Here is a 19,588-nt window from a genome sequence, read left to right as displayed (position 1 = left end):
AGTGGCAGAGTGTTTGCCTAGCATGTGTGATGCACTGGGTTCAATTCTCAGCACCACATATAAATAAGTAAAATAAATATTTTTAAAAAAATTATATCTAACAAGTTTTTAAATGGAAAGTTACACTTTTTTTTCCTGAATAATGGAAACATACCAAGCGAACTGATTGTTGGCTTTTGCTTTTCATTGTGGCATATGGATGCTAATGTTGTGAAAGGGGAGTCCTGTCAACTTAGACTTGGGTGGTAAAGACTAGGCTGTGCATGATTTGGGGTGCAGAATGTTCCAGGGGTTCTGAAAATTTTGATTGTCTTTACTCCCTAGATTCAGTTACTTCCCCTCCAGTTCGTGATGTTGGCATGAATTCTCCTGCTCTGGTCCTTCCCAGCTCTTCTTCCTCTTCTCCTGGCTCAGACACTGCCATTGTCACCAGGAAAAATGGTAAATATGGCAACTAAGTGGCTCAGACACCATGACGGAAAATTATTAATGCAAATAACTGTTAGTTCTCTGTAAGTACAATATCTGAATTTAGAAAATTTTCTCTGCATGCCAGAAAACCTTCAGTCCTATTCATTGAATCTTCTGTGGCTGCCTTTCTTTTCATTCTTCTTCTTCCCACAGTTGTCCTGTTGTTCTGTTTGCATCATTGCCCTGTAATCTCTCCGTTCATATATGTGCTGTGTCCTGCTGATTTACTTGTCTGTGCCTTTTCTATCCATAAATTTTTCATGTTTATAATACTATTTGTCCTGAATAGTCCACTTTCAATAAAGATAAAATCTGTCTTCTAGCAAGTTTATTATGCAATGATGTAAGAAAGATTATAAAAATAAAGAAACCAGAAGGTCTGGACTTGACCCATCCTGCATTTTTGAAGGCTGCCTTTCTTGATCCTTTCACTGTCTCTTTGCATTGGCTGGAACTGAGGATATCATTATGAATAACAACAGATCCTATATTATCGTGGTTTTCTTTTACAGAGCTGGAATCAGATGCTCCTCAAGGAATGAAGAACTCTCCCAAGCTGGAGGGTGATACTACAGATGGCTCCTTCGCCAACAAAAATGGCCGCCATGTCATAGGCCACATCGATGACTATACTGCTCTCAGGGAGCAGATTGAGGAGGGAAAACCGCTGGTGCAAAAGATCCTGTCTCTCCTGAGACCCACATGCAACTTCCTGGGCCTTGAATCTCAGAGCTCAGAGGTAGTCACACCTGCACCTCCTGGGTTCACCCTTTCTTTGTGTCCTTTGTCCTTAGTTCTACTTCCTTCTCCACTATTTATTTTTGTGGCCTGCATCTCCCAATGACAGAGAAATCATCTTCCAGTTATTCTAGCCAAGCCCTTGCTTCCCTTTCTCTTGATTCATTCTAAGTTCTACTCTGTTGTAGAGAAGGCCAACTAGATAATCTTCCTTAGAGCCCCAGAGAAGTCTGTGCAACATTGTCACCATCCTCAGTAGTGCATTTGTTAAGTATTGACATTCATGTGATGTTGTGTTGAACTCAGCACCCTCTGCTAGTTATTACCTGTTACACTCATGGTGGCCCATGCTGGCCCACTTAAAATCAATCAGATGGACAGATGCTGAGGGATTTGCGTCCATAAGGACCTTGTGTGTGGAAAGGGTAAGAAGTGGGACACTATGGTATTTGTTGAGACAGAGCAAAGGCTGGGAAGCAGTGCTTCTCAGAGTACTTTACTGTTGAGAGAGACCAAGGATCAGTGACTATGCCGAGCCACCAGAGACCCATGGATGAATAGACACAGCCCTGCCTCCAGAGAGCCTGGACTCAAGGGCAAGACACAGACCTCTGTTGATAAGCAAACTAAGGTGCCAAGAGCACGATGTGAGAAGCCACCTCTTGTGCCTTGAATGGACCAATGCAGAAGAAGGGTCTTTTGTTGCAGGAAAGGAAGGTAACAGGTCTATAGAGGACATGACATGGGAATGTGCTTTGACAGACTTATAGGGTGTCCAGGTGGGAGGAGGCATTCCAGGTAAAGGGAGCAGCACTTCAGTCCTGGGACCTCACAGGGATGAACCAGGATTTTATAGGTTCAAGCATCCCATGTTTTGTGCCTCACTTAAAAGGAAGCAAGCTTAAGACCTGTACAGGCCTGCGATATCTTGAGCCCTGAGATATCTCAGCTTGAATGTTTTCCATGGTTCCCTTCCCCCTTTCCACAGGCACCAGGCAACAAAGGAGTCCGTGAGCTACGCAGCAGTATCAGTGCCCTACAACACACCCTAGAAGAGTCAGCCTCCCTCCTGACCATGTTCTGGCGAGCGGCCCTGCCAAGTTCCCAAGGCCCTGCACTGCCTGGCAAAGCAGTAAGAGACTAATGTCTTCTTCCATTTCAAATACTGCTCTTCTGTTTCTGGTATGGTTCTGTCTCCTTAGTCCCACAGCTTTCCGAGGGTCAGGAACCACATGGGAAATTAGTATGGACACCACCTTAGGGGAGCATCCTGGAGGGAAACCCCTGATCCATGGCAGCTGCTTTCATGGCAGCTCTGATTACCTTACCTCCTCCTTATACTCCAGCCTCCAAGATCAGAAATCAAAGAGGAGAAAGAAAAAAAAATGGAGGAACTATAACTGAAGTTTGAGTGGACTGAAATTCAGGGGCCTTTTGAAGTTTCTCTCCCCCTCAGGTCTCCTTGGTCAAAAGATCAGAGGATATCACCATGAGCCTGAAGCTTCTTATGGTCATGCTCCTAGAATCCCAAAATATCTTTTTAAATTATCATCTCTGTGCCAAGGTCCCCCCCAGCCCCCAGCCCCCAACCCCAGGATCTGCTGTGATCTCAGGCTGGCTCTTATTGCTAAGCCTGGAGTGGTCCCGCATCTGGATCCCTTCCCAGATATTCGAGTTCCAGACAAATATTGCTGTTATCTTTTGGGAGCTAACTGCTAATTCCAGGGAAGGTGCTTTACCATCTTCACATTTATACAGATATTTAGAGACTTACACACTGTCTTCAGGGCAGCCCTGTGTCCCATACATCATATCTCTGAAATTCCAAATCTTGTATGGATGGGGGAAGGATGAGATAGAACTTTTACAAGGACTGAATTGGAGGTCTTATTCACAACTGGGAGTTTTCTGCTAGTCTGGGGTCAGGGTCTCCTTGGCCACAGGACAGTAGACCTGTGCTAGTCTGGGGGCTTTCATGTTTTCAACATTCTTACCTGTGGCCTCTTCCTCAACTGTCCTGAACTGGAGGATCAAGAGGCTGTAATGGAGAGAACATACTCCAGAGAGTGTTGAGAAGATTATAGAGTTCTGCTTCCAATTGGTAGGAACCACAAAGCACTGGATGCTTTTGGTCTCCATACTGTTGTCTGAGAGCCTATCCTTCTTCCCCAGGATGAATCAATGGAAAGGGAGCTACTGGATCTGCGAGCCCAAGTATCCAAACAGGAGAAGCTCCTTCAGAGCACAGCTGAGCGTCTGAAGACTGCCAACCAGCAGAAGGAGAACATGGAGCAGTTCATCGTCAACCAGTGTAGGTGCCCCTGAGCTGTGGAGCAGCAGAGGAAAGGGGTGATCTTACAGATGCCCCACTGTGCTGCAGATGAACAGTGTCCACAGAGGCACTGGAATGTTGGGAGAGGAGAGTCTGATGCACTGGGCCCAAACTTCCTGTGCCATGAGTAATTGTGGGTGCAGAGGGAGGGAAGGAAGGAGTCAGCAAGAGGCCATGATTGAGGGGTCAGAAGAAAATGCTTTAGAACACACATGCCCAACAAGTAGGGCCCAGCTGGTAATTCCTGCTTTGTGGGGCTGTTTTGTTGTTTCAGTGACCAGGACACATGATGTTTTGAAGAAGGCAAGGACTAATTTGGAGGTAAGGAAACGATTACACCTGTCAGAGCCAAAGAACCTGCCTCTAACACACCACTGTCTATCATCAGGTCTGTAGGTAACCCTGACCTTCTTTCTTCTTCCAGAGGAGAGATATCTGATCCACTTGACTGGTCCTAGTTCCTAGTTAGCCTCCTGTTAGAATTCCATCCTATCACTTCTCCCACTCAGTTCCCTTCCCTGCCCTTGTTTTTCTCTTGTCATCATCTCTCTTTTTTCACTTCAATTTTTCCTCCTTGATGTCAGTTAAACAAGGAGCCAGGAGAAATGTAGTTCAGTTGGTTCTTGAGGACAGAGACATTTGCAGGTTTTCTGAGAATTAGTTATCTGTACAGGGGTCTTTAGGCCATTTGGGCATTCTGGACTTTCCTAAACTACTTTATGATAAAGTAGAGTAAGGCACAACCTTATAAATTGACTTTAGTGCAAAATATTATGTTAAGAACAGCAATTTGATTTTGACACATTTTTTCTTTAAAAAACATGATAAAAAATCCACTTGGTCTCATTGATCTAAAATAAAATAAAATTTGATAATAAATAAACACTGAATCTTAAGGCAAGAGATTTTATATATATATATATATATATATATATATATATATATATATATATATATATACATACATACATATATATGCTAGATATTCTCTACATTTACTTAAATGCTAAGTGCTTATTACTTAGTACTTTGAAGAAAAACTTGATGTGCACTAATTGGTTTAAAACTCAGAAACTAAACTTTTAAACTTAGACATTAAACTTCGCCAGAGAAGTTGAACATATTCCTAGAAATATTCCTAAATTGGGGCTGGGGTTATAGCTCAGTGGTAGAACACTTGCCTAGCACATATGAGGCACTGAGTTTGATCCTCAGCACCACATATAAATAAATAATATAAAGGTATTTATTTGTCCATCTACAAATAAAATAATTTTAAAAAAAGAAATATTTCCTTAGTTATATTCCAAAAGGGTTGACTCCCACACTGTGATTAAGGGTGGGCCATGGTTTAACCAGCTCTTGTTTTTTAATTCCCTTTGGTTCTTCTCTGATGATTCCTTTCTTTCTTGAGCCTCTTTAGCACAACACTTACAAGATTGCTTCTGTACAGCCTTATCCTGTCCCAGCCAAGGTAACCCAGTAGCCTCCAGATCCCACTGGCTATCTCCAGTGTGCAGGCCTCCCTTTATACTTCCTGATGCCTGGGCTGTAACTCCAGGCTTGTCACTAACTGGCTGTGTGCCTTTGGCTGTCCTCCTTGCCTTTGTGAACTGCTGCCCCCTCATCTGTTAAGAGTAGACTAGATGGTCTCATCCCTGCCCCTTTGAATTCTCCTCAAGAAAACTGGGATACACACTTAACAGGGGAACTTCCCCCAACATGTTTTCTCCTTCCTACCACAGGCTTTTTCTACATGTGCATGTTTCATGCTTGGCACTACTTTTCCTAGAAGATGGCAAACTTCCCCACTTTTTTGTTTTTCTTCAGACCACATAACTTGTAGCATGAACTGGCTCATCCAGAGGAAATGGTAGGATCTGACCACATAGAGTATAGTGGGGCAGTGGCTGGGGCAGCAGGAATTTGGGTGCACAGGGAGGCTTTTCCTCTAAGCTGGGACCTGGAAGCTCATCCTCTTAATCCCCTCCTGCCTTGTTCTGGCTTCCTGCACGCTTTGCCCTCATTCCAGCCTCTGGATGTCGTCAGCAGGGTCTGACAGTTCCATCTGAACAGGGTTGTTTTATGTTTTCTTGCAGGTGAAATCTCTAAGGCCCCTGCTGTGCACTCCAGCCTTGTGACCCTTGCCTTCCAGGAGCCACACAAGAAGCAAAGCCACCACAGGTCCTTAAAGCATCAGGAAGAATGGGCCTGCCCCTCTTTTGCACAACTACCTGTCTGCTGAGGAGAATCTGGGCTTGATTCCTCTAAATCTGCTGGAGGTCTGAAGATGCAGTCAGAGACGTGTCCTTGTGGGGTAGGCAGAAAGGTAGAATGACTTCCTGGCAGTGATGGAATAACAGTAGCCAAATTCCCCTGGGCCCAGCATTAAGCAAAGCACATGTGAGATTGCGTAGTAGCACTTGTGACACTGCTTTTGAACAGCCTCAGTGGCATAGCACCTGCCAGAGCATGGTTCTCATCTCAACAGCTGTCCTCAAGATGGTCAACGCGAAGGAAATAGCTGCCTTCTACACATGGGACATGTGATCCCAATGCTGAAGCTCCTCCACAGTTATAGAAGCACACTACTGAGCAGCAGTGCCCTGCTGGACAGTGTCAGTGGGGTTCAGTGAGCACTGCTCACAGATCCACACCTAACCAGGTAGCTCCTCTGGGGCAAGTCAGGCTGGACTTCATGCTGTACCACCAATTCTGAGAGCTTTGATTCTGTGTGGGGAATTGGTGACTTGTTAGATGCCCTGTCATGCTTAGCCTAGCATGATCTTCTTCATTTCTTACATGTTCTCCAAACTGTACTGTCCCTACCCCCATTAGGTATGTTATCCCTTTGTCATCCTAACTTCCCTCAGGCGAATTGGGAACTGATGGCCATACCAAGCCTATGGAAAGTCTTGCATATAGCAGCCCTCTGCTTGTTTTTAAGTGGTCTGGGCAAGGTCCTAGTTGTACTGAAGCCTAGTCTGTGTCTTCAGAGTGCTCCTAGGATGTGGGTATGTGTGTATAAATGTATGATAGAGATTTATGTATGTTGCTGTAGCAATATGTTGAAGGCCAACGTAACTCATGGATGGGGAGGACGAGAGGAAACAACAATCTTTTTTTGGTGGCTATTAAAGAAATATGTGTATAAGTGAATAGTTTTTCTTTGTTTTGTTTTGCATTTCTACACCATTTCCCAGAACAAGTATATCAGAATAGGAAAGACAAACTGTCATGAAAAAATAATAGTCTAATCCATAAAGTCTAAGTTTAAAAATTCATTTTTCCTCTATTTTACAAAAATTTCCAATATATAATATGATGGAGTGATCTTTAAACTTGATTTGCCTTACAGTTTACACAGGGAAGGACATATTTTGCTGTTTGTTGTGTTCCATTAAAACTCAGGAGTTAGGATGGCAAGGGAAACAAAGGTTTCTTACAATGTTGGATTTGAGCAAGATAGAGAACATTTTCTTTCTCAACTCTCCATCGTTTGTGACTTAGGAACATGGAAAGCTTTTATAAGAGCTATGGGGTGCAGTAGGACAAAAGGCAGGAAATATCCATGTGTATATTTAGCTAGGCTGTGTTAATCAGAAACATGTCTCAGACTCAGTTCCTCTGGGCAGTGCCCTCAGGGCCAGGGAAGTCCCTCAGACTCCATTTTCAGCTTAAGGAAAGTCAGAAGTTAAAAGGCTTTGGAGCTGTTAATTTCAAATGCAGTCTGTTTCACAAATCAGTTGTGAAGATTGTGGGAGCAATTTCCTGGGATGAAATGCCAAGAACTTTTGTGGGTGTGGGACCCTAGGGTTGCATTTAAATATAAGCATCCCAGGTGATTCTGATGCAGGTGGGCTACCGACCACAGTTTAACACACATTGTTTTATATCATTGAGTCAAAACATTAAATAAATTTATTTAAGAACCATAGTTGAAAATTATGCCATTCTGATACCAGTCTTGGAGATCAGGAATGGGTCTTTGTTCCCCTGGTGTTTAGGATTAAACACCCCGAGAAACACCCAGGCAAGTGTAGAAAGCATATTTTATATACCAAAGAGACAGGGACAGCAGACTTCTCTGAAGAGAATTGGTACCGCTGGTTATCTATCGGTGACAAGTCCTGCTTCCTCACCTGTTGAAGTTTGAAGCATGCCAAGGCATGCATATAAAGCAGGGTTTATTTAAAAGGGGATAACATAGACTTCTCCTGGGAGGGAGGAGGGGGCCAGAGCTGGTATCCTGGCATCCCCAGAAGTGAGGTGTTCTGCCCTTTTTATATGTCCTAGGCTTCCTTTGTTCTCCTGCCTCTTCGCCTTATCTTTCTCCTTCCTACTATGGGACTAGGCCTAGGCAGTGACTAGACCTAGGAAATGCTTAGTGGGATGGCCAAAAGGTGGGAAACAGGTAGGTTGAAGTGGGAAGGGCAGGATGGTGCAGCCCACATTAATTAACAACCTTATAGCTCCCTGTAGGGAGCTATTCCTGGGACTGGTTACCTTAGCAACAGGTTGGAGCAGGGATAGTTCTTGGGTGGAGGAAGGGCTCTGAAGGAATTAACATTTCAATCCCTCAGGGGACAGTCTCCAACTAGCCAGACTCACTCAAAATTGGCCTCCTTAAACCGACCTGACTTGATTGACCTGTTTATACTGACTGTCTCACTAATTCTGGCTTCAGAAGTGGGCAAAGAGCTGGGTGTCAGGAGGAGTGGGTGTGTCTTGCTGTTTTATAGACCCCAGAACCCCCCACCACCTTTTCCTTCTTTGTGCATATGCCTAAGGGTAAGAAGGAGCTGGAGCACTTGGGATAATCAATAGCAGCTCATTGTGCTGGAAAGTGTGATTCCCAGGTTAGCTGTTAGCAACCCATCTGTCTTTTCTTTGATAACCAGCCCTTATGTTCTCCACCCCCATCATTTATTACCTACACTGACTGCCAGACCTTCTTAGCCCTGAGTCAGTTTGCTGAGGAATGTGACATATCCTCTCCACTCAGGCCAGGTGGGGCTGCAGACAGATTAACTCACCATCCTCATTTATCTGTCCTCTTATACTTCCATAAATGTTGAAATAAAAATCTTAAAAGATTCCTTCAGAAAAATCCTTGTATTCTTTTGCCTTCTAGAATTAAAATTAAGCTATCACTCTATAATTATTTCCTAGAAACAGTTAAAAATGAAATCCTGTGAGGGGAAATAGAATTTAAGTCCTATAAAGGGGGCTGGAAGGGAAAACAGAACAGGTACCACTTAAAATATGTAATAGTATCTCTTTTTTTTTTTTTTTTAAAGAGAGAGAGAGAGAGAGAGAGAGAGAGAGAATTTTTTTTTTAATATTTATTTTTTAGTTATCGGCGGACACAACATCTTTGTTTGTATGTGGTGCTGAGGATCGAACCCGGGCCGCACGCATGCCAGGCGAGCGCGCTACCGCTTGAGCCACATCCCCAGCCCGTAATAGTATCTCTTGACCTGTCAACCTAGGCCTTCAGAATGTGCAGAGTTCATCACGTCCTTCAGATCTCGTCACTGGTGAAGTGAATTAGAGAGGCACTTGTGTTGACTTTCTGTTGTTGCTGTAACCAATTCCCATAAACATCGTGGCTGAGAACACCCCAAACTCATTTCTTTAGAGTTCTGTAGGTTAGGAGTCCACCAAGGGTCCCAACAGGCCTAAAATTGATAGGTCAATCTTTGGCTGGTAGCTGCTTCCTCTACCTTCACAACCAGCAAAGCAGGCAGAGTGCTTGATCCATCACCCTGACCTCTTTCTTTGCCTCTTCTTCCATGTTAAAGACCCATGGGATTATTTGGATGTTATGGATTACCCTGTGCCATTCAGCATGGTCTCCCCATCTCAGAATCCTTAACATAAGCCCATCTGCAAGTCCCTTGCTAGATAATGAATGAAGTGTGTTCACATCCAAGGATTAGGAAGAGGATCTCTTGGGGAGGCCATTATTCTGGCTGCCACATACTCTTTTATTTTTTTTTCCCAGTTTTCAGTGGACACACATCTTTATTTTATTTTTATGTGATGCTGAGGATCTAACCCAGCGCCCCGTGCATGCCAGGCGAGCGCAGTTACCACTCGAACCATATCCCCAGCCCCTGCCACATACTCTTAATTCATGTGCTGACTAATGTTGGAATTAAAACAAAACACTAAATCAAGTTAGTAAAATTAAGACACTACCTTAAGGCATAGCCTGACATAGCAAAAATACTAAATTTAAAATTGAGCTCTGGAAATGCTCCAGTGATGGCCTTAGGATTTTACAAGTGTTGAGATTATTTTAGATGTGGCCCTTATTTTCTCAAAGGCTGGCTTTGGGTGCAGAACTCTCATCTGAGGCTAAGAGGACACAAGGAAGCAGGGAGGGAGAGGCAGATTCTGTATACCTGGGAGCCTGCTGACTTTGGCTCAGTACACTTGGCTCATTCTAAATGGGGCAGTTGGATGGTTTTCTTTGGTCAGGATTTCCTGCTGCTTGTAGCCCCTAGCACCATGGGGATCTCTGTGTGCCCAATGATGGCCATGAGGTGGTGCTAGAAAAGGGCCTAGGGTATTCAAGTCCCTCAAGATGAGGGCCAGATTCTAGCCATGAGGAACAGGAAATGGAATAGTTGTGGTTGAAGTTCAGCTTTAAGGTGCAGCCATCTTCTTTGGTCTCCTCATAAACTGAGCTTGACCAGAAACAATGTGATTGTTTTTGATTTTTCTTCTGATACAAAATATTCCTTCATCTTCATCGCAGATGAGAGCAACCCCTTCCTGTGTTGGCCTGTATAGTGTGTATGTGGGAGGGATAGAGGGTATGTGGGCAGGAGGAGCAAGAAGAGGAACAAGGAGTGGAACAACAAGGCAGGCCAGGAGGACAGAGAGGAGAGAGGGATGGAGGTGGGGCAAGATGTGCAGGAGGTGGTGAGGAGAAGAGGCAGAGCTTGAACTCTCAGGCCCAGAAGGAACTCAGCTTGTAACTAAAAACTTGGTCCTTGTCCCCAGTGCCAATGAATGCCTATTAATAATGAGGACACAGTTTTGAGAAAAAGGAAAAAGTTGTTTTATGGCTTTTCTGACAAAGGAGAAACACAGGGGACTCCTGTCCCTGAGGCTGTGATTCTGTCCATCAGAAGGAACAGGGGGATTTTAAAGGAGCTCCTTAAGGGCTATATTCCAAATGTGCCCTGACAGGGAGTCCAGGGGCATTGATGGAGTGTTAGGATTCACTTGTTATTTGTCACTTCCGAGATCCTCTTACAGACATCTCCTTCCTGTGGAACACAGATAACTCAGGGTAATCTGGCCTCCAGGTTAGGGAGAGTGAGGGGGAGAAAAGGAAAAGGGAAAAAAATGTCCCTTTAAAAAATAAGCCTCAGAACTATATTCAAAAGGTGAAGTGGACCCCTGTTACAAGCTGTTGATGGATTGGTTCTCAAAAGTTTATTTGGGGGCTGGGGTTGTGGCTCAGTGGTAGAGCACTTGCCTTGCGTTTGTGAGGCACTGGGTTTGATTCTCAGGACTGCATATAAATAAATGAATAAAATAAAGAGCCATCAAAAACTAAAACTATATATATATAGTTTTATATTATATTATATTTATATATGTATATGTGTGTGTATGTATATATATATAAAGTTTATTTGGAACGATAGCAGCATCTACTCACTATCCACAGAGACAGGAAGTAGGGAATCCTCTGGTAGCTGGCTGGAGAGAATCCAATGACAACAAAATTTAATGCACCCAAATTGGAGGCCACATTTCCAACACATCACACCATGATTTTAGAGGGTACTCAGGACTTCCAGTGCTGTGTGGCAGATTGGTTTAGTCACCTCTTGAAAGACCTCCAATCCCAGGGGAATAGCCCCTCAATGCCAAACCACCTTTTGAGTCCCCAGTGACCCTGACAGATGCACAGACACAATAGCTTCTCCTTCCCAAAGCCAGGTGGCGGCGGCGCCCCCCCCCAAATGCTCAGAATTGACCGCGGTACCACAGCATCTGGCATCTTCACTGAAAAGGAGTGTTCATAACATGGAGCAATTTGGACAGCAACAGTAAGATATTTACAATAGGATGGTTCCATCTCACCCAGATAGCCTGATGACTTATTGAGTTCCTGTTTTGTCAGCACAGATAGCTTTTGCTAGAGTATGTCTTCGGCTATGTCTCCTATATATGAGGGAGGAACCTATTATAGTCCAGTGTACCATAGGCCAAACCAAAGAACCGTGGAGCTCCAAGGATGGCAGGTGGCTCTCTATCACACCAGCTTAGGTGTTGGGATCTATAAAAGACTTCTAGCCAACAGAATGACCTTCCATACCAAACAAATAATTATGCTCTAAACACAACAGCTACCTACACCCAGCTCTACAGGCCAATACAATATCAAGTACAAGAGTTCAATTATAACAGGCTTCAGTAGGCAGCTCTGGCTGATGATGGCACCACAAGATCCCCATCAATAGACAGTGTGATGGGGTGACCAGCACCCAGACAGAGCAGGTTCCTGCTCAGGAGGTGTGAGCCTCCTGGGAAAATAAAAAGTCTAAAATAATCAGTAAGAAGTAAGACAAAGCCAAAGTTTAGATTTAAATAGAGGAGTGTCTGGTGGGTCTTCCAGTCCTGATAGGAACTGGAACTGAACATCTGAAAAAGGCCCTGATTTTTTATTTAAGGGGGAGTACATCAAAGGCAGAGATAAAGTTTCAGTGGGAGGAGTCTTGCTTTGGTGCTTATTCCTTGGTGTAGCAGGGGTCTTGCAGTAAACAGGTTGATTGGTGTTTGGCAGGCTACACCCATCTCTCTCTCTCTCTGAGACTGTGCTTGAACTTGAGCTGTGAGCTAGAACAAGGTGCCAACGTGAATTGGGCATTTTCGCATCAGGAGGTTCTGCTTGGGAGTTCCCAAAACCAGTCTTCCCTGCCTAATGGTTTGAATGTCACTCAGTTCACACACAGCTCATAGATGGCCTCCCCTGGGACAGCATCCAGAAAGACCCCAGGAAGTTTGCCTGGCACAATCCCAAGCTGCCCAAAATCATTCATATGCTGCAGCACCAGTTGCACTCCATACTAGCAAACACAGCAGCCTATCTTCAGCACCTGGGTTTTGGCAACAACAAAGTGAAATTGGAAGTATATAGGCTAGGGCAAATCAGGCGTCTGTTTGATTTTTTGGACCATAGAGTTTTGAAAGTTCAGAAGGATACTTGTACTCTCTGAAACCTTGTCTTTGGCAAGTCCACAGATGAAAATCAAATAGCCATGAAAAATGTTGGTGGGATACCTGCCATCTTGCATCTGTGAGAAAAACTATTGATGCAGAGTAACGGAGCTTGTTACAGGAGTTATTTGCTATTCATCTTCATGTGATGCCTTAAAGAAGACATCAATCATCTGAAATGCCCTCTCAACCTGAACAAACACTGTGATTGTTCCTGTTCTGGGTGGAATGCTCTTCTTTTGTTGGTGATTATAAAATTAAATTTCTGACTTCACTAGTTCTGCATAACATGACAGGGTGCCTGAGCAACCTCAACTCTGCAAGGAATGAAGCAAGGAAGAAAATACAGTCCTGTGAGAAGCTGGTTGACTCACGGTTTTAAGTGATCCGTAGGTGTGAACACATCTGATTATAACAGCAAGATGGTGGAGAATTGTGCACCGTGAGGAACTTGTCCTATTGGCTGGAACTGAAGGTCCCTTAGTGCTGGGTTTCTGTTCTCACGACTAAAAGGCTCAGGGGTCACTCCAGTTAAACTGGGCTAACTGGGCTGCACGAAATAACCACACAAGAGACACAAATACCTTTTTCTTTGGGGTCGCTGTGATGGCTCCTCTGACCTTAAGGGTCTGCAGGAAGAGAGAGAGCGAGAGCACGCGCTGACCCCTTTTATTGAGGAGAAGTTATTTAAATGAGGCAAGGGGTCAGGTTCCTCTATCTTCATGATGTCCACTGTCAGCAGGTTGACTAACACCTGGGTAGGCCACACCCAAGGGCACAGTAAGAGAAGGGAACACACACAAGGCACTTCCATGGAAGATTCTATCCTAAATAGGGCAAGGGGTTATATTACAAAGGAACAGGTGAGCATAGCTTCACCCATGGGGCTGTAGCAAGACACACCCATTTCTGTGACTGAGCGCCTCAGCACCCAGCCGGGGAGTGTAACTCAGTCACCCATAAGGTTGGCCTCCCACACCTTAGGCTTGACTGCTGGGACTGACGAGTTGGATGACTTACTAGGTAGGAAAAGAATCTCCCAGAAAAGGCTCCAAGCCAAGCTGCTGGAGGAAGCTTCCACCTTGTCTGTGCTTCCACCTTGAGAAGGACATTTAAATTATTTTATTCATATTTATTGCCATCATCATCATCATCATAATTATTACTAATTTTATAGTGCTGGTGATCAAACCCAGGGCCTCTTCAGCTGGCATTCTACCACTGAGCTAATAAGACCCCCGTCCACACGAGGACATTTTAAGGTAAGCAAACTAAAAACTATCATTTCTAATGAACACAGATAAAATAAACACCACAAGATATTGGGAAAGTACATGTAAAAACATTGTAAAACTGGGCGAGAAGTCACTGTGACCCCTGGGAGACACTTACCTGGCATTCCTGGGGACCCAGAGGACCTCGGGACCATGGCGGCTGGGAGGATTGTGTCCCTGTGTGTCCTGTGCCTTCCCCCAAGGTGGCACCAGATCAGCTAATCCTGCTGCTGTTCCTGGCCACATTGTTCATGGTCTTTCTGCTGATAGTGCAGTTGGTGTTTTGTGTGGCATCTCTTTTGTGTTTTAAGTTTCTCCTGGGACTAGTGGGAAACCCAGTATCCCAGCAGGGAGGTCATGAGCCTTTCTGGATCCTAAACTGAAGCAGACCCTTTATGCTCTGCAGACAGGATAAGATCACCTCCCCGAAGGAGAGCACATGATGATGAAGGTTGTTTTAGTTAGCTTTTTTGCTGCTGTGACTAGAAGATCTAGCCAGAACAATTTTAGGAAGAAAAGTTTATTTGAGTGCTCACAGTTTCAGCAGGCTATATTCCTCAGGGATTAAGATAAGGCTGAACATCATGGTAGAAGAGTACCACAGTACAGGAAGCAGCTCACAGGATGATCAGGAAACAGAGAGATATTTCACTCTCCAGGTATAATATATATATCATAGATGTGCCTCCAATGAACCACTTCCTCTAGCTACACCCCACTTACTTCCAGTCCCCACCCAGTTAATCCCGTCAGGGATTAATTCATGATTAGGTTAAGAATATAATTGAATCATTTCTCCTCCAAACCTTCTCACATTGTCTCACACATGAGTTTTGGGGGACACCACATTTAAACCATAACAAAAGTCATTGACCCCACACATGGTCCTTTATCAGTGAATGGTGGAATGTAATTGTGAACCTCTCTGTCTTTAGTGACTTGACTTTGAAATTTATTAAATGACTGAAGAATATTTGTATTTGGATTTAATGGTTCAAAAAAGTTAAATGTAAGCCATAAGATAACAAAGGGAATTAAAACCAATTGGACCACTGCTAATTTTATTTTAAAGACAATATTTCGATTCACTAACTTTTTACTTAGCACACTTATTCCTTGGCTCATTGAGTCTTTGTTTGCTTGTTTGTTGGCACTGGTGTGAATCTGGTGATCATTCTAAATTCGAAAAAAACCCCCATATTTTAATAGTCATAAAATATAAGTTTTTTCTTCACATTTTAGCTTGTTTGAAATTGGAATGCATCTCAGTACTCTAACCAGTTGATAATCACAGAATTATCCTAACTTGTGCCTGTGTGAATTACAGCGTATAAATGGCATCCTCTAATTGACCTGTGTATTGTTAATACCAAAAATGTCAGTTTTTGATTGGCATTTTAAAATGCCTTCAGAAAAATTATGCTATGACTTAACATTGAAACACAAGGTTATTGTATATGCAGAAAAGCATGAAAACAGAGAGGCAGGGCAGAAATTTGATATTAGAAAAGCAAATACTCATTGTTGGAAATTCCATATTTTCTTGCAAAGCACCCACAAAATATTTTACATAACCTAACATTAGAAGATACCCACAAATAGATGAAACTGAACTATATTTTGTCAGTGAGGCACGTGCAAAGGGATTGCCTATCACACACCAAGCAATGAAATCAAAGGCAGAGGAAATTGCCCAGACTCTTGGAATCACTGAAAACAATATTCAAAGCAATAAGAGGCTGGTGAGAGGGATTCATGGGCAGAGCTGGGCTAAGATGAAGGCATCAGACATTGTTTTGTCTAAAGCTTCCCACTAGCATCAACAGAAGATGGGATGGAGCCTTCTTTCAAGAGGAGGAATAATCAGTTCTCTTGAAGACACCTAGGACTCTGTTCTGTGGGCAAATGCAGGCAGTGGGGACAGTGACGTAAAAAGTGACTCAAAAGAGTTGGGTTCAGAATGTGAAGTTAAAAGTTATAATTTAACCAGTTTATTTCCCACATCCTTTACATACATACAAGATAGATGTGATAAAAATTTTAACAACACTATTTGAATAAATATAAACATTTTTCATGATAAAATACTATAAAATAGTTAATACATCATGATCAAAAGGATGTCTCAAGAGTGTTAAACTATTTTATCAATAGAAAATTAAGCAGTGCAGTTAATTACATTGACAAAATTAATCAATATGTTAATAAATGAAAAAACGGTAGTTCAAAAAATTCAACACCCATGATGGAGAGTTGGGCCTACTTTTTCTTCCAGTAGTCATAGCATCTCTGGTCTAATATCTAGGTCCTTGATCTACTTTGAGTTGAGTTTTGTGCAGGATTTGATATAGGGGTTCAATTCCTCGAAGAAAAAGTAGGCCCAACTCTACACCATGTCAGTTTAGGAATGGCATCAAGCTTCTTCACAGCAACGGAAACAATAATGCCAAGAGAGAGCCTACAGAATGGGAGAAAATCTTTACCACCTGCACCTCAGATACAGCATTAATCTTCAGGATATAAAAAGAACTCAAAAAACTTAACACCAAAACCTCCAAATATTCCAATCACTAAATGAACAAAGGAACTGAACAGGAATGTCACAGAAGAAAAAAATATGAATGTCAAAAAATATATGAAGAAATGTTCAACATCTCTAGCAATTAGAGAGATTCAAATTAAAACTACACAGATTCCATCTCACTCCAGTTACTGATAAACCCAGCCTAATTTCATTTTAAGATTGGGAGCCATCTCATCACAAAGTCATGAAAAATTAATTTCTGACTGCAATTTCTAAACTTGTTTGGAATTCCTGCCTGTGCTCCGAACTCACCCATGACTGGCTCTTCTTGACTCTCTCCATCTCTAAAACCTTAGTGGCGCCTCATAAATCTTAGCTCACCCTGACCAGATAACAATCCTCTCTGAAACCTCAGCAGAGCCTCATAAATCCTCTGGGATCTGAATTTACTCCCTACCTTGAAATATCATGCCATGTAGATCATTAACCCGCTATTTGCCTTTGTATTATGCTTGTCAAAATCCTGTTATATATAAGTTCCTAAGACACTCCCCTTTGCAACTTTTTGTGCTATAAAACCATGTTCCTGGAGAGCTGGGGTACAGATCTCTAGCCTGGGGTTTTGGGAGAGACAGTCCTGTGTACACAAAGTCAAGCTTGCTTTAATTTGATTCAAAATTGGAGCCGGTAGTCTTTTCTTTGTGTCGTGGTTTAACATCACAATGGCAATTATCAAGAATGCAAGTAACAATAAATGTTGGTAAGGATGTGGAAAAAAGGTCTACTCATACATTGCTGGAGGGACTGCAAATTAGGGCAACCACTATGGAAAGTAGTATGGAGATTCCTTGGAGAACTTGAAATGGAACCACCATTTGACCCAGTTATCCCACTCCTTGGCTTATATGTAAAGGACTTAGAATCAACATACTACGATGATGAAGCCACATCAATATTTATAGCATCTCAATTCACAATAGCCAAGCTATGGAACCAGCCTAGATGTCCTTCAATAGATGAATGGATAAAGAAAATGTGGTAATGTATACACAATGGAATATTACTCAGCCATAAAGAAAAAATTATGGCATTTGCTAGTAAAGTGAAGGAACTGGAGAATATCATGCTAAGTGAAATAAGCCAATTCCACCCCCCCTCCCCCCTGCAAAAAAAAAAGGCCAAATGTTCTCTCTGATATGTGGATGCTAACCCATAATGAGGAATGGTAGGGAGGGGAAGAATAGAAGTTCATTGGATTTGACAAAGGGAAATGAAGGAAAGAGGGAGGGCAGGATGGGGTTAGGAAAGAATGAATCTGACATAACTTTTCTGGGCTCATATATGAATACACTACCAGTGTAACTCCTCATTATGTAAAACAACAAGAATGGGATCCTGATTGGAATGGGTTTCACTCTATGTATGTATAATATGTCAAAATATACCCTACTGTCATGTATATCTAAAAACAACAAGTTAAAAAAGAAAGAAAGAAAGAAAGCCAAGGAAAGAGGCCTCAGAATTAACCTACTAACCCTACTGACATCTTGATGTTGGACTTCCAGCTTCCAGAATGGTGAGAAAATAAATTTTTATTTCTTAAGCCTTAAATAATAGTAATAGTAATAGTAATAATAATAATAATAGTAATAAAATAATTGCTGAAAGTAAGAAGCAATCCTGTTGCCTGCAGAGGGAAAGACAAAACACTTTGAGCACTTTCAATGGCTGTAGCATCCTTTTGTTTGTTTTTTCTATGAAAACCCTTGGAAGCTGTTGGAATATGCCTAAGAGCCTAGGAACCATGTAGTCTTTTGACATCTGGTTAACTAGATAACTAGCTAGTCAGAAGATTGTTAGTTAAGAGCACACATAACATGACCACCACTCCTTGCACTGAGATGGAAGTAATTATCATTAGGAGGAATGATCATCAAATATTTTGTCAAAAGAGTTTGTTCCTTGTCAAGTTATAATTTTAAGAAATGTCTGTTTCAAACAGTATAGTCCTAGGATCAATATTAAAGAAGCAGGGCTGGGGTTGTAGCTCAGAGGTAGAGTGCTTACCCCTCACACGTGAGGTCCTGGGTTTGATCCTCAGCACCACATAAAAATAAATAGAAAAATAAAGATATTGTTTCCATCTACAACTTAAAAAGTATTAAAGAAGCATAATTGTAGTGAAGAAAATTATGGCTTATTTTTCCTTTCTTACATTCCATATAGAATATTTATTAGTGATGAGACAGCAGATTATTTCTTAAAAACTGTCAAGGTTGGCTTTCATCAGAGGCACTCACAACCTTTCAGTTCAAACTATTTTGAGTCCTGTGTTTCTCCACGATGAGGTGTAAGATTTATAATGTATGTTCTCAGCTGTAAGAGAACTGATGAGACAAAGTACCAGCCCACAAAAGATGTCTAATGTGTAAGAACAACATAAAGGATATTTAAAAATAAAGACAGTGTAGGAAGTACTCAACGAATGATTTAGACAGTAAATGTTGAATTAAAAAAAATCAACACCCAGTCATGTTCTAATTTCTAAACAATGAGGAATAGAAGGAAAGCACCTCATCCTGAGAAAAAAGTCCTTATAACCTACAACTGATTTCATATGTAATGGGGAAAGCCTGAATAGAAACCACAAACACTGGGGAAAAGACAAGGCAAGAAAACTGTAGGCAGAAGATTTAAAAGGAAGAAGTAGAGCTGTCTTAAATTGCAAATTACTGACCGTGTAGGTAGATAATACTAAGGAGTTCACCAGAAAACTGCCAAAATTAATTGGTGACTTAAGCAAGTTGCTAGAAATGCACGTAAGGGGGCTGAGGGAGAAATTGCAGGACAATGGGAATCTGCCTCTACTAAGAGAGGTGGAGGGTGGGGTGAGGCTGCTGGGGATTTGTCCCAGCTAGAGCGGTTTTGATGGAAAGGAGAAGAGAAGGGAATGGTTCCCCAGTTTAGCTATTGTGAATTGTGCTACTATAAACATTGATGTGG

The 19,588-nt window shown here is 42.4% G+C and overlaps 1 protein-coding gene and 1 pseudogene across 4 annotated transcripts in view; both read left to right on the top strand.

Annotated features, from left to right (window-relative positions):
• The window catches only part of Pde4dip (phosphodiesterase 4D interacting protein), a 217,112-nt gene extending 210,412 nt beyond the window's left edge, over positions 1-6,700 (top strand). For 2 of the 4 annotated variants that reach the window (XM_071618119.1, XM_071618118.1), the window contains 6 exons: positions 325-441; positions 984-1,210; positions 2,198-2,341; positions 3,382-3,520; positions 3,816-3,862; positions 5,641-5,772. In XM_071618119.1, coding sequence (XP_071474220.1) covers positions 325-441; positions 984-1,210; positions 2,198-2,341; positions 3,382-3,520; positions 3,816-3,862; positions 5,641-5,682 — 716 coding nt within the window. In that variant the 3' untranslated portion in view covers positions 5,683-5,772. Of the gene's footprint in view, positions 1-324; positions 442-983; positions 1,211-2,197; positions 2,342-3,381; positions 3,521-3,815; positions 3,863-4,964; positions 5,016-5,593; positions 5,595-5,640 lie in introns of all 4 variants that reach the window. The other 2 variants (XM_071618121.1, XM_071618120.1) reach the window with 2 other exon arrangements.
• LOC114105343 (plakophilin-4-like) lies at positions 6,079-13,903 on the top strand (annotated as a pseudogene).
• Positions 13,904-19,588: the final 5,685 nt, after the last annotated feature.

The sequence above is a fragment of the Marmota flaviventris genome, chromosome 10, assembly GCF_047511675.1.
Source record: "Marmota flaviventris isolate mMarFla1 chromosome 10, mMarFla1.hap1, whole genome shotgun sequence".
NCBI classification, from domain to species: Eukaryota; Metazoa; Chordata; class Mammalia; order Rodentia; family Sciuridae; genus Marmota; species Marmota flaviventris.
The sequence above is the reverse complement of the archived record's forward strand: the minus strand, read 5'-3'. Positions and strand labels throughout refer to the sequence as shown.